Here is a 15,488-nt window from a genome sequence, read left to right on the forward strand (position 1 = left end):
TTATGGCCCCAAGGCCTGTTCCTTGGCTGGCTGACTCCAGGTCTGGTGCTCTACTCCCAGCACCGTGTGATAAGACCTTTCCCAGCGACCATCCAGGCTCTCCTGGGCTGGAGACCTGTTTCCCTCTGCTATTTCGTGGGTTCTGCAGCTCTAGAATTTATTCAGAGCCATTTTTACAGGTGTTTGGAGGGATTTGGGGGACAGCTTAAGCAAGTCCCTGTTTTCCAGCCACCATTCTGGCTCTGCCCCTTCCAGGAGAGATCATTTAAGAATTACTGGACTACCTAAAAGCCAAGACGAAAAAAAGAGAGAGCCTGAACAGCATCTTTCAAGAAGTTACCAAGGAAAACCACCCTGATATCTTTAGAACCAGAAAATAAAATAGAAATTGAAAGAATCCACCAATCATTTCTTGAAAGAGATCCCATAATGAAAACACCAAGGATTATTGTAGACAAATTCTAGAACTATCAGCTCAAGGAGAAAATATTGTAAGGCAGCCAGGAAGAAATAATTCAAATATCAAGGAGCCACAGTCAGGATTACACAGCACTTAGCAGCTTCTACATTAAACAATTAGAAGTCTTGACATATGATATTCCAGAAGGCAAAGGAACTTGGATTAGGACCAAGAAATCAACTACCCAGCAACATTGAGCATAATCTTTCACAGGGAAAAATGGACATTCAATGAAAGAGGGGACTTTCAAACTTTGATGATGAAAAGACCAGGTTTTCAAATACAAGACTCAAGAGAAGTATAAAAAGGTAAATAGGAAAGAAAAAAAATGTTATTTAATAAGGTTACACTTTTTACACCCCTACATGGGAATACTTACCACTCTTAAGAAGTGTATCTCTATTAGGGAAGTTAGAAGAAGTATACAGAGACAAGAGGGTATGGGTATAAGTTGACTTTAATGCTACTATACTGGGAGAAGGCAAAAGGAAAGGTAGAATGGGGTAAATTATATCACATGATGAGAGAAGAAAGACCAATTATAACAGAGGATAAGACAAGAGGGATGAGAACTGTTTGAACCTTAATCTCAACAGATATGGCTCAGAGAGGAAATAATATACGTACTCAATTGGGTATAGCAATCTAAGAGAGAAACTAATTGGAAACTAAATAATCTAATCCTGAATAATGAGTGGGTCAAACAACAAATTATAGAAACAATTGACTTTTTTCCATTATATTTGAATTTTTTAAACAAATAAAACTGAAAGAAAACTATCCAACTAGTAAATAAAACTAAGAGCTGCTTTTATGAAAAAAATAACAAAATAGATAAACTTTGGGTTAATTTGAAAAAAACCAACATACTAGCATCAAAACAGAAAAGGGTGAATTTATCATCAATGAAGACAAAATTAAAGCAATAATTAAGAGCTATTTTGTTCAACTCTAAGTGAAATGGATGAATAGTTACAAAAGCATAAATTGCCCAGATTAACAGAAAAGAAAATACCTACCCCCATTTTAGAGAAATTGAATGAGCCTTCAATATTCCCTAAGAAAAAAAATATCTAGGGCCAGAAGGATTTATAATTGAATTCTACCAAACATTTAAAGAACAATTAGTTCCAATACTTACAAACTATTTGGAAAAATAGGTGAAAAAGGAGTCCTACAAAATTACTTTTATCATGCAAATATGGTGCTGACACATAAACAGCAATTTATCATACCAATCAAACTACCAAAAATTATTTTAAAGAGCCAGAAAAAATAACAAAATTCATCTGGGAAAAAGTTCAAGAATATGGAGGTAATTAATGAAAAAAATGCAAAGGAAGGTGGCTTACCCATACCACATCTAAAACTATATTATAAAGTGGCAATCATCAAAAATTATTTGGTACTGGCTAAGAAATAGAGTCGTGGATCAGTGGAACAGATTACGTACACAAGACATAGTAGTGAATGACTATCGTAATATACTGTTTGATAAACCCAAAGACTTTGGCTTCTGGAGTAAGAACTCACTATTTCACAAAAACTGCAGCAATCATCAAAACTATTTGGTACTGGCTAAGAAACAGAGTGGTGGATCAGTGGAATGGATTAGGTACACAAGACATAGTAGTGAATGACTATCGTAATATACTGTTCGATAAACCCAAAGACTTTAGCTTCTGGAATAAAAACTCACTATTTGACAAAAACTGTTGGGAAAACTGGAAAATAGTATGGTAGAAACTAGGGATAGACCATAGGTTCCCAAAATGGGCAATACTGCCCTTGGGGGGGGGGGGGGAGGGGGACCCTGCAGTAAAAGCCTCAGGTGCAACTGAGGGGTATTGAATAAAAATAAGGGTTAACCTAACCTAACCCTGAGAAATATTTTTTGGAAGAGGGGGTGGGCCAAATAAGTTTGGGAACCTCTGCATAGACCAATATTTCACATCATATAGCAAGATAAGGTCAAAATGGGTACAAGATTTAGACATAAAGGTTGATACCATAAGTAAATGAGGAGAGCAATACAATGATCCAAGACAATTCCAAAAGACTCATGATGGAAAATGCTATCCACATCCGGAGAAAAAGCTATGGAATCTGAATGCACATTAAAACATACTATTTTCACTGGGGTTTTTTTGTGTGTGGTTTTTCTCTTTTGTTTTGTTTCTTCTTTCATAACATGACTAATTTGGAAATATGTTTAACATGACTGTACATGTATAACCTATATCAGAGTGCTACCATGGGGAGGTGGGAAGTGGGAGGGAGAAAAAATTTGGAACTCAAAATCTTATAAAAAATGAATGTTGAAAACTATATATGTAATTGGAAAAAATAAAATCCTATTTGCAAAAAATATATATCCATGCATGTAGTATGCCTGAGCCAAGTGACTTGAATTCCACCAAGTGATCTCTTATTATCTCTTTATTTATCTTGTGTAGCAAGCCTATAAATTACAGATTTATCAGTGTATTCTATCCCCTATTAGACTATAAGTTTCATAAGGTGAAGCCCTGACATCTAAATTTTGCATTTTCCCCAAAGCCTAACAGAGTGCTCTGTAAACATTAGGGCTTAATAATCAGTAGAAAGACTAGGCGCTTAATAAATATTTGAATTTAATCATTCTCTGAATTAGAGCCCTACCTGAACAAGTGCATAAAAAATTTTAAGAATCTGTTTCTGTAGTAGTACAGAGTAATGGGATGGATCAGGAAGAAGCTGGATAATTTGCTGCTGAATTCGAGGTAAAAATACTTGCATTGCTGCTATTAGAGGTTCTCTTTCCTCCGACTTCTTGTATCTATATGAATACAAAAAGGGAAGGAATGAAAAAATACCAGAAATTTTAAACAGAATCCAAGATAAGTATGATTGTTTAAATAAAAAGAAGAAAAGAGAAAAATACTGCCCCAACATCTCTAAATATCTTCTAAGAATATCAACATTAATTATTTATTACAACTTTCCTTTTTGTAAAGATAAAAAAAATTCAGCTGATATTCAAAAGGCTTATTATTTCTCTCCTTGATTCTTGAGGTGATACAGCAAATAGATAACTGGATCTAGACTCAGGAATGACCTGAGTTCAAATCCTGCCTCAGACTCTTATTAGCTATATGACTCTAGGCAAATCACTTACCATCTGTCTGCCTCAATTTCCTCATCTATAAATTGGGGATAATAATAGCACCTCTGTCACAGGATCATTGTGAGGATAAAATGAGACATTTGTAAACTGCTCTGCAAACTTTGAAGCACCATATATAAATGCTAGCTATTATTGTTATAATCTTTATTGTTGTTGAAAATAAAAATATTTTAAGTGAAACATTGAAAGCATTCAGTGGATAGACTGCCAGAACTGGAGTTAGGAAGACCTGAGTTCAAATACAGCTTCAGATACTTAGGAGCTGTGTGACCCTGGGAAAGTCACTTAATCTGTTTACCTCAGTTTCCTCATCTGTAAAATGGAGATAATAATACTACCTCCCAGGTAGTTTTCAAGATCAAATGAGATAATAATTGTAAAGCGTTTAACACAGTGCTTAGCACATAGTAAGCACTATGTAAAGGTTAGCTATTCAGCTATTATATTATTATTCAAAATCTTGGCTTATGTTCTCCAACATGATCTTGAAAGAACTTTCAGACATGTTCTTCCTATCCCTAGGTATAACTACATCTTTTATACAGATATTTATCCTTTACCTCAAGGAATTTTTTTTATGTTTTTTTTTATGTTTGTTAAGTTCAAAATATAAAAAGAAAAATTTTAATAAAAAAAAGGTATCATGGGGATGTTATTTCATAATTTATCTACAGAAGCCTTTAAAAGGACTTATCCTTTTCCTAGGAATAGGGTTTGGATCTGTAATTTCAATGGCATAGGGAATTACCAAGTGAGGAAACTCTATCAATGCAGGCCAATACCTTTTAAGAGATCTTAGAGAAATACCTAAAGTACTATGAGGATAAGCAACTGGCCTGGGGTCACAAAGCTAAAATGCATAAGAGGTAGCACTTCCTAGCTTTAAGTCCCTCTTCCTTTCCAACCTTTAATGTGCCATTAAGTATCCTTAAATGACAGAAAATTATTCTTTCATCTTACCTAGAGTCCATTATCATATAATAAAAACCCAGACAAATGTAGTTTTCATGAAATACCAAGATATTTAAATTGTACAAATCATACATTTCAATGTTCTCAAGAATAACCTACTTTCTAATAATTTCTGTATAAATCCAACCTATCTTGCTTTAAATATAGAAGGGAAGTTAGCCACCATTATCACCATCTCATAGGTTCATAGATTTAGAGCTGTAAGAGACTTGAGGTTATCGATTCCAATCTCCAATGGCAGAGCCTCTAATTTCAAATTCTATTCTATTTTCACTGTATTATACTACCTTGCATCTTTTATTTACAAATTTAAGAAGCTTTAAATATGAAAAACGCTCTCAATTTCCAGGACTCGGTTTTAATTTAAATAAAAAAAAAGGAAGTAGGATTGAGAAACCTTTTATTTTCTGCACTTATCTCCTCACTTTTGCAATACGTATATGCTGTTCTGCTGACATGATTTCAAATGCTCTATAAAACAACTTTGGGAGGCACTGTGGCATAGTAGTTAGAAAGCCAGCCTCAAAGCCATGAAGATCTAGGTTCAAGAACCACGTAGGGCGGAGTGAACCTGAGCAAGTGCTTTAAGGATCTAGACATTCTCTCAGAATTTCCTCAACTAGAAGTTTCCTAAATTAATGAAATCACAAGTCTAATCTCTATCTCTATCTCCCCTCTATTCTTATAAAAAGCCTTACAGAAAAAAGGTTATCCATCCTGACTAGATAGAAAATGTGTCTTTTTCAGTTTATTTTGCATCTAAAAAAATTCTAATAGTTCATTTACACAAAGGAATGAACTTATCTAAAGAGAATGATAAAACTCAATTTTCTAATCACCCTTATTAAATATTCTTTAAACATCAATTGAACAGATCCCTGTAACCTTCTACAGAAAAATCTCTACTTACTCATATGTCTTCACAAGCTGGTATAGACATAATAAGCTGCCAAGCCAACTCCCACTGCTTTGAGATTGTAAGTAATAGCCTATCTTGTCTACCACCGCAGTCCAGTGACCAGGAAAGTCATGCTTGATGATGGCACGGAGACACATTGTTAACTGGACCCTAGAAGGTAAAACAAAAAAACAACCATAAAAAATACACCACCACAAATTTAATTATACTTGCCATATTTCAGAGATGTCTACTGTTTTACAAAAAGACAGTATTCAAGTTCTCACATAATCTTTTTCTATGGGGATAACTCTGGAGTGAAAACAGGACTACTTTTAAGACAGCCTCAACAACATGACTTCCTGAAAATGAGCACCATATATTGGAAGCAAATTCCAAGGAAAAAACATTTTACACTGTCCATCTGCCTTATAAATTTATTTGACAATGCATTAATGCATAAAAATTCTAACAAATAACATCAGATACCATATGGAGCAATAACAAAATACCACCCGAGCAATGGCAAGTCATTTTTCCCCTGTTTGTGTACCTAAGTACATTAATGTGGTATGATTAGGAAAATCTAAGGAAGAGAGTAGTTTGCTCAGAACAAATATAGACTAAGAAGTTTAAGAAGTAGTTCAGACAACAAAAATTAACATATGTTAGGACATCTTAACATGCAGAAACTATAGACCTGTCCTACTTAGGTAATGCACACAGGAATGCTTTATTGTGTTGCACCCTGCAAAGCTGTAGCAAAAAAGCTACAAAAAAAAAAATTCTGACTTAAATATGAAGAATAAGTATTTTGGCAATTCCTAAAGACAATGAGGAGGATAAGAAGAAAAGGCTTTTCAGGAAAGTCTTAAAATGTCTAAGAGTAAGGGAATTGATAGGGAATCCCACTCAAATAAAACTACAAATTGGGGAGGAGGTTTATAATTGCCTAAAGTAAAAATGGACAGGTCAATAATCATTTTCTTAAGGTAAAAAATGCAGGAGTAATATAAAAGGTGTAATTGAAAAAAATCTCTCCTCTATAAGTAATCAGTATTGATCAAATATATACTTACATGCTTACCTTTGAAAAAAAGAAATGCTTATATAAAATAATAGCAGAAAGACTCTAGCAGCTTGATTAGAGTCCATTCAATATCCCCTACCATCACCAACTCTGGGAATTCTTCTACAATATTCTTCAAAATAATAATTAACATTTTATACTGCACTCTTAAGGTTTGCAAAGTGCTTTGTGTATCTCATTTATCTATGTGGTAGGTGCTGTTATTATCCCCATTTTACAGATGGAGAAACTAAATGAGAGGTTTAATGACTTGCCTAGGGGTCACAAAGCTAATAAATATCAGAGATACTACTCAAATTCAGGTCTTTCTAACTCGAAAGTCTAACACTCTATCCACATTACACCACCTAGCTGCCTTGAAAGGGGAATATAGCATTATTAGGAAAAATCACTGGATTTGGAGTTGGGGACCTAGATTTGAATCTCAGATTTATTACTTTTTGCTTATGTGACCTCGTGAAGGTTACTTAACCTTTTTGGGTATCAGTTTCCTCATCTGTAAAATTCCATCTGAAAGTATTATGCTATTCTAGAAGTGGGTTAGGACATATTTTTCTGAGGGGCAGCTAGGTGGCATACTGGAAAGAGTACCAAGTACTGAGTCAACTAGATTCATCTTCTTGAGTTTAAATCTGGCCTCAAACACTTGCTAGCTGTGTGATCCTGAGCAAGTTACTTAAAAATTGTTTGTTTCAGTTTCCTCATCCATAAAATGAGCTGGAGAAGAAAATGGCAAACCACTCTACTATCATTGCCAAGAAAACCTCAAATGGGGTCATGAAGAGTTGGACTTGACTGAAACAACTAAACAACAACAAAAACAGGAAAGTTTGAGGGGGTACCAGATCAGTGGTACAAAAGAGATCTAAACTGTTACTAAGTGGGAAAGGCATCCCCCCAAACATTATATTATCTACTCACCTATTCTCATCCTATCTCTCATCAAATCAGTTATATTTGATGTTTTATATTGAGATTTTTTTTTTCTACTACTATTACCGCCTCCATGCTGCCACTCCCTAGTACTTCTTATCTTGGGCTAAGCAAAGTTCTCTGCCAAAAGAACTACATTTCTATACACAATGAAGTCATATCACTTTCCTGTTCTACTTCTCACCGTGTTGCAGGTTGCGTATATGAGATGTATGAGACTGTGGATTACTTCTGGGATATGTCAGAATAAAAAAGCTAAACTCTATGCTACAAAAAAAATGGTAAATAATTCATGGCACTTAAGGTAGCAGTCTCTCACTAACTAATTTAAACAGTCTTTCTCTCCTTCCTCTTCTCGTATTCTTATTTCTATTCTTGTATTCTTATTTCTATTCTCGTATTCTTATTTCTTCCTCTGTTTCTTTTCTCTGATTATACTTCATTTACTACACAAAGTAATGCTTTGTATTTGGAAGTACTACTCAGGATTAAGGTAAACTCTTGGTTTTAGATAGTTTAGAATAGCTTTTCTATAGTACTACGCTATCTTGAATTTCTCTGGCTTCTCCACTCTGCTCCCAGTAATAATCTGAAAATCTTAGCATCTTGTAAGAGCCAATCAGATTCATCAGTACCCTCTGCCCTCTGATTAGAGGGTAGAGACACAAACTCCTCCATTTAAGGAGAGAGGAAAGAACAGACATCCCCTGAAATATATCATTTCCTACCCAGTTGTACTCCTTTTGGACTTCTTCACCATGTCCTCAGGACTGGTCCTTCTTCCTCCTCTAATTTTTCAGCTTTCTTTTGCATATCTTCCCCATTAGAGTGCAAGTGTTTTCTTTACTTTTTGTCACCTGTATCCCCAGCATTTAGCATAGTACCTGGCACATAGCAGGCACTAAATAAATGTTTATTGGCTATCATTAACTATCCCTAACTCCCTTGATAGTCTCACTTCTCCAAGAGAAACCTAGTCTTACATATTACTGAGCTGTCCTTACAAAGGAATGGAAATTGAGCTCAGATATACATATATAAAAATACACACATACACCTATGAGTTAAATGACAGGTTTAGTGCCCTAGGAGTAAATTTCCCTGTAATGGAGAAGATAAAAGAAAAAAATAAGGTAAAAATAGAATGGTACAAAGTTAAGCGAGATCAACTAAAGCAAAATAAGTTATTTGCATATTTGGACTTCCCACGATTTTATCTAATCAAGAAGGCCTTTTGCTTTAACTTTCTTGATAAGAAAAAAAAAGATAAAGAGGTAAAAATAAACAAAAGATAGAAGATTACCTGAGATATAAGAAAGCAATTAACAAAAAATGAGTCCTTATTCATTATATTGTTTCTTTTGAAAACCAAAAATCATAATCTTTATAACTAGATTTTCCCCCTTATAAAAACCAAATATTTTATATCTCTTATTAATGTATATATAGATAGTATAATGTACCTCACTAAATCTGGAGACCGAATTATTCCTTCCACAATGTTATCTCGAATCTGCTGGCGATCATTTTCATGAATGTTGAATGGAAATATTGCTTCTCCAGGAGGGGGTTCTCGATCTGGCCAGTACTGTGTCACCATGTTCTTCAGGTAAATGGCAGCTGAGTTACAGAAAAAATCCTAACATAGCACCATGGAAAGGATGGATTGATTTAATTCAACTTTACAAAGTGTGAAAGGCTACGCCATAATGTGCCGAACATGAAGCACAGTGAAGATGGCAAGGAATATAGTTCTAGGCAAGCAACCAACGGATGGGAAAATGTATAAAAACCAAAGACTTCTCTTTTAGCAATTAAGGTACATTTTAGTTAAAAGCATCCTGTCAATCAAGACTAAGATTTTCAATGACCAAAAAACCTATAATATCAAATGTGTGCCTTAGACTGAACATAAGGTAGTCTAAATTAAAACTGGCAAAATATATCTCTATCATGAGAGTCACACTGCTCACAAAAGACAATAATGAAATGGCAATAAACCAAAAACTGAATTTTCATTTTCCAAGACAGTTGTGTTAGTTCTCTTTACATTATTTAAATAACTCTTTTAAATAGATACAAGTAAATTTTTTATTATTGTAATTCCAACTTAACAAATCCCTCACAGATTGAATAAGTATCAATTTTCAGACATTTCAAAAGATTTAATAGAAATGCCTTGTAAAAATTAAAGGCTTTTTTGTACCTTTTAAATCTTCTATAGTCATTCAGTTCAATGTTTATTAGAAAGAAGTCTTAAAGCATATTTTTAAAAAAGAAATGTAACCGGCTTAATAATACTGTCACATCAGAAGTCTAGCATTCTTTAGGTAGACTGTGAAAGCTTCTTAGTCTTTAAAGAGTTTAATAAGTAAATATTAAAAGACATTTTAAGTACATAAGCCAGTTTATAAGATAATTCATGTGTTTTATGGGAATACGAATATGAATGGTAAGACCATCAGTATTCCCTAATCCACAGTTTAGCCATGAAATTAAATAATACAAAATGTACAAATATCTGCTTTATAGAAGAGCTATTTTTATCTTTCTTACTAATATCAACCTCCTCTAACATTCCATTGATTTATATAGACTTGGCATAGGTTTATATAGCTCCTCCATTCCTTTTGACCTCCCCACTTTGAAAGTCTGTTCCACCTATGAATTCAATTTGTTTTGATAGAAACACAAATAAAAGAACATTTTATTAAAATGGCCATATGGGAAGTGGATGAAGTGTCTTCTTTTACCCCAGCATGGTTCTGATTATGTTATTCACAGTTGTATGATATAAAATATCATATGGGGTAATATGGCAAACAATATGTCAGCCTATTTGAACGATGTAAGGAACTAATTAGCTTTCTAAAGTGAATATAGGCAAAAACCAAAAATATCATTATAGGCTTATTTTTTATAATTAATCAACTCGCCTTTGTAATAACTAAGAGTCAAAAAACAAAACCTATGAACAAATATTTTTATATGGTTTACAGCACTGGTTCACAAAGGGTGTCATAGCACACTAGTGCAAATATATGAGTTTCCTGAGTCTCACACAGTATGACACTTCAGCAAAAAGAGCTTGAGAACTACTGTTCTATAGTATAATACGATCAGCATATACAAAAGACACATTGACTAGCAAATGATTAAATAAATCGCTAATAAATAACTTTCCAAAACTTATCTCTTACGCATAATGGTCATATGACTTCAGACAAGTCACTTTCAGTGGTCAAGGCAATTTCCTAAAAGTTAAAGTTAGCACTTTCTCAAAGTGTTAATCCATATTGTGAGGTGTTTCCTTAACAAGAGCACCCTACACCTATAAAATTACAGGTCCTGTTCAAAAATGAACTCAATATAATACTATGAGACAACTGTTCATTAAAGCTATTGTAAAAATAATGGAAATTGAAAATCCACCAATCATCTAATAATCTCCTTCTGTCCAAATGTCCATATTAATATTCATTTGTCAGGAATCATTCAGGAATGAGGTGGAACTATTCCACATAACTGAATTCTCATGATACCTCAAATAAATAAATCTTATCAGTTTCAGAGTTCTCTCAAACAATGTAGCAACCTATCTATGCCACTATGTGCAACTCTTATCCATGTCTCCACACAAGTTCACCATAAAAGTCCCTTCTAACATACTCAAGGGCTTCCTGACTTTCTTCTGACATCATGAGAATACTAGGGAAACACTATGGCTGCTGAACTGTCATCTCACAACCTCACCATATGTAATGGTAATTTAAATTTGAAGATCTTTCCCACCCATTAACAGGCCCATGTGACCTGCTTACATCACAGAAAGCCTAAGTCACATGTGGCCTGAGGAGCTTGCTGAACAAGAGGAACTGGAAAGGGTGGAGCAGGAAATGCCCAGATTGGTTAGAGCTAAGGAAGAAAGCAGACATGTGCTAGCTGTGCTGTGAGTGTTTATTGGTGGCAAGGCCCCAGCAGGGGTGGGAATGGTTTTGAGATGGAATTGTTCTCTGCTGTGATAATGTGTATTAATTTCTTTGCCACTATGATGGATTAGACTTATTGGTTTTGCTATCTGGTTCTCTGATATCTGAATAAATGGTTTACTTCTTCTACCTTCTATATAGAGAATCTCTTATATTTTGCGATACAGAATTACATAGGCATATTAACAAGTATCGTCTATATTGTGATTATTGCCTTGCAAATACACCATAAGACCAGGCTGTCATCTCTCTAATGGCATCCTTCACTTGGTAATATGCTGCATCTTCTTCATACTCACTATAAATCTCTTCACTGCTATGTGATAGTCATTTTAAATTTTAATCACTTATACAAAGACAAAAATTAAACTGTTCTTGCCCTTTAAAGAGCTTACATTCTATCAGAGGATACAACATGCACATAAATAAGTAAACAGAAAAATGACAAAGTAAATTTTTGAGGGAGGGGCATTAGCAGCTGGGGTGGGGGAGGACCAGGAATGATATTATATAGATGTTACTTAAGCAAAATATCTTCAGTGACTATTGTATTCCATGTCTCACTGACGCACAGCAATGCCAGTAGAATGTTGTTATTAAAAAGATAAGTCTTTATACAAGACGCAGTAGTAAATGACCATAATTACCCGCTATTTGATAAGCCTCAAAACCCCAGCCACTGAGATAAGAACTCACTATTTGACAAAAACTGCTGGGAAAACTGAAAAACAATAGGGCACAAACCAGATCTAGACCAACATCCACACCCTATACCAAGATAAGTTCAAAATGGATACATGATTTAGACATAAAGGGTGATACAATAAAACAAATGAGAAGAGCAAAGAATAGCCTACCTGTCAGCTCTATGGAGAAGGGAAAAATTCATGACCAAACAAGAGATAGAGAACATTACAAAATTTAAAATAGATAATTTGATTACATTAAATTAAAAAGCTTTTACACAAACAACACCACTGCAACCAAAATTAGAAGAAAAACAGAAAGCTGGGAAACAATCTTTACAGCAAGCATATCTGAAAAAGGCCTCATTTCTCAAATATACAGAGAATTGAGTCAAATTTATAAGAAGACAAGCTATTCCACAATTGATATATGATCAAAAGATATGAAGAGGCAGTTTTCAGCTGAAGAAATCAAAGCTATCTGTAGATATATGAAGAAGTACTCTAAATTACTTTTGACTACAGAAAGGCAAATTAAAACAACTCTGAGGTACCAACTCACACCTATCAGACTGGCTAATACGACAAAAAAGGAAAATGATAAATGTTGAAGAGGATGTGGAAAATTGGGACACTGATGCAATGTTGCGGAAGTTGGGGGAGTGAAATGATCCAGTCATTCTGGGGAACAATTTGGAACTATGTCTAAAGTGTTATCAAACTGTGCATACTCTTTGAACCAGCAATACCACTACTTGGTCTGTATTCCAAAGAGATTATAAAAAAGGGAAAAGGACCCACATGTACAAAAATATTTACAGCAGCCAGCCTTTTTCATGGTGGAAAAATATTGGAAATTGAGGAAATACCCATCAATGAACAAGTTGTTGTATATGTATGTAATGGAATACTATTGTGCAACAGGAAATGATGAGCAGGCAGATTTCAGAAAAACCTGGAAAGACTTGTACGAACGCATGCAAAGTGAAATGAGCAGAACCAGGAAGACATTGTACATAGTATCAGCAACAGTGTGTGATGATCAACAGTTATAGACTTAGCTCTTCTCAGTAACAGAATAATCCAAGACAACTACAAAGGACTCATGACAGAAAATTCCATGTACATCCAGAAAAAGGCTCAAAATGCAGATAGAAGCATACCATTTTCACTTAATTTTTTTCATATTTTTTTTTCTTTAGGTCAGTTTTTTCTTTCACAATTGTGAGTAATATGGAAATGTTTTACATGATTGCACATACATAACCTAAATCAAATTGCATACCACTTTGAAAAGAGAGGAAGGGAGGGAGGGAGAAAAATTTGGGATTCAAATTCTTGTAAAAGTGAATGCTAAAAACTGTCTTTACATATAATTAGGGAAAAAATACTACTAAAAAAAGATTTAAAAAAATTTTTTTAAAAAGATAAGTCTTATTTTCATACAAAGCTTGGGATATTAAAGGAGCTTTGCATTTACTGAAGGCAATCAGCCTACTCTACTTTCAACTTAGTTTCACAGACAATCTGTTTACAGGTATTTTCTGTCCCAAATCACATTGATGGACCAGCTCTATAGTTTGTCTATCCAATTCATGTCTTGATTTAAGTAATAGATATTTCTCATCTGTTTGGCCTTTTCAGTGTGATTAGTCAAATCCAACTTTGAGGTCATTGTAGTTCTCTTCTAGGAAGCTTTCCAATGTTCCAGGGCTTAATAAAAACAGCACAATGTCATCTACACATAGGAGTTACCAGAAGACCTCACCATCCATAGAGAAACCATTCATCAATTTGGAATCTGCATTAGTTTTCCTATCACAAAAACACCTTTAACAATCATATGTCTTACTATTTTCTGCCTCACCTAATGTTTATGAACATAGGGTGATTGTTCAATAAAGTTATTTTTCATTATCGTGTCTTTTTAAGAAATCATGAATTATTCTGATTACATATGAACAAGTGACAAATTGTTGAAAAAGAGTCTTTGAAAGAGGTTGTTGGAAAAGGCGGTGCTTTGCGCTACTCAATTAAACGCTTTTTTTTCATAATCAATGAACAATAAACACAATGGGATCTTATATGATTTATATTTTTCAATCATCTGTGAAATGTTAAAGATGCAGTCCACTGTTGAGTATTGTTTGAAAAAGTTCTACTCATTTCCTACTGATACACTCATATAGGATGTCCCTAATGTGTATATACGTGAGTACAATGAACATGCTGATCAACAAGCAAAGACTACTGCTACTCAACATATCATCCCTGCTCTGAAATTAACTGATAACCCAGTACTAGCAAAATGGGTCCATCAAACGGCCAACCAGTGGGCACAAGATTGAGGTATTAGTATGTCTCGTTGACTGTTAAAACAAGTAGCAGAGGAATGTTATATATGTCAATTGGAAAAGGAATGAACTGTTCCTTAGGTAGTAACTAGAGAAATAGCAAGGGGAAAAGTTCCAGCCCAAATCTGGCAGATAGATTATATTGGCCCCCTACCTCAAAATAAAGGATTAAAATTTACACGTGCTTGTGTTGACACCTATTCAGGTGTACTTGTAGCTTGTTCTTACAAGAATGCGACCCAGAGGGGCAGCTAGGAGGAATAGTGAGTAGAGTCAGGAGAACCTGAGTTCAAATCCGGCCTCAGATGCTTGACATACTTACTACCTGTGCGACCTTGGTCAAGTCACTTAACCCCAACTACCCTGCCTTCCTCCTCAAAAAAAAAAAAAGAAAAGAATGCAACCCAGAAAAACACCTGTAAAACTCTTAGATATCTTAAGTCTATATTATGGAACCCCTATGCAGATTCAAAGCAACATTGGGTCACATTTCAAAGGTAATGAAATGAAAAGATATTGTATATTAAAAAATACAGAATGGACATTACCTAAATCAAGATTAGCAGCTCAGGTTAATGTAGGGAGTTAGTGCCGACCCCGGGGCTGCTCGGACCCTAGCGCTTGGCCTGTTTCTTGGGTAATACCAGACAGGCTTAGTAGGAGTTCGAACGGTAGGCACCCGGAGGAAAGACTTCCGTCCCTAACAGCCCCCCTTAACAGCACCCCCCTCTTGCTCTGATAGCCATCCTTTCTCATGCAGGCAGAGTCCATCCACCAAGGACTCACAAGTCCAGTAGGAGGAACACAGCTGGCCACTACCTAATGCTCTTGAACCAGTGCCTAACACAAACATGCTTTAATTAATGGGAACTTCTTTGATACTTTACAAGGGCATCCTGCCCCGTGCCTCACATAGCTCATACAGTTCTGATAATCAGTT

The 15,488-nt window shown here is 34.9% G+C and overlaps 1 protein-coding gene across 3 annotated transcripts in view; it reads right to left on the reverse strand.

The window, feature by feature from the left end:
- IPO8 (importin 8) overlaps window positions 1–15,488 on the reverse strand; it is a 190,420-nt gene that overhangs the window by 128,893 nt on the left and 46,039 nt on the right. For all 3 annotated transcript variants that reach the window (XM_036759719.1, XM_036759720.1, XM_036759721.1), the window contains exons 3-5: window positions 8,983–9,139; window positions 5,509–5,667; window positions 3,122–3,278 (exon numbers count right to left, since the gene is read on the reverse strand). In XM_036759719.1, coding sequence (XP_036615614.1) covers window positions 3,122–3,278; window positions 5,509–5,667; window positions 8,983–9,139 — 473 coding nt within the window. The remainder of the gene's footprint in view (window positions 1–3,121; window positions 3,279–5,508; window positions 5,668–8,982; window positions 9,140–15,488) is intronic.

The sequence above is a fragment of the Trichosurus vulpecula genome, chromosome 5 (genome assembly GCF_011100635.1).
Source record: "Trichosurus vulpecula isolate mTriVul1 chromosome 5, mTriVul1.pri, whole genome shotgun sequence".
In the NCBI taxonomy this organism is placed as follows: Eukaryota; Metazoa; Chordata; class Mammalia; order Diprotodontia; family Phalangeridae; genus Trichosurus; species Trichosurus vulpecula.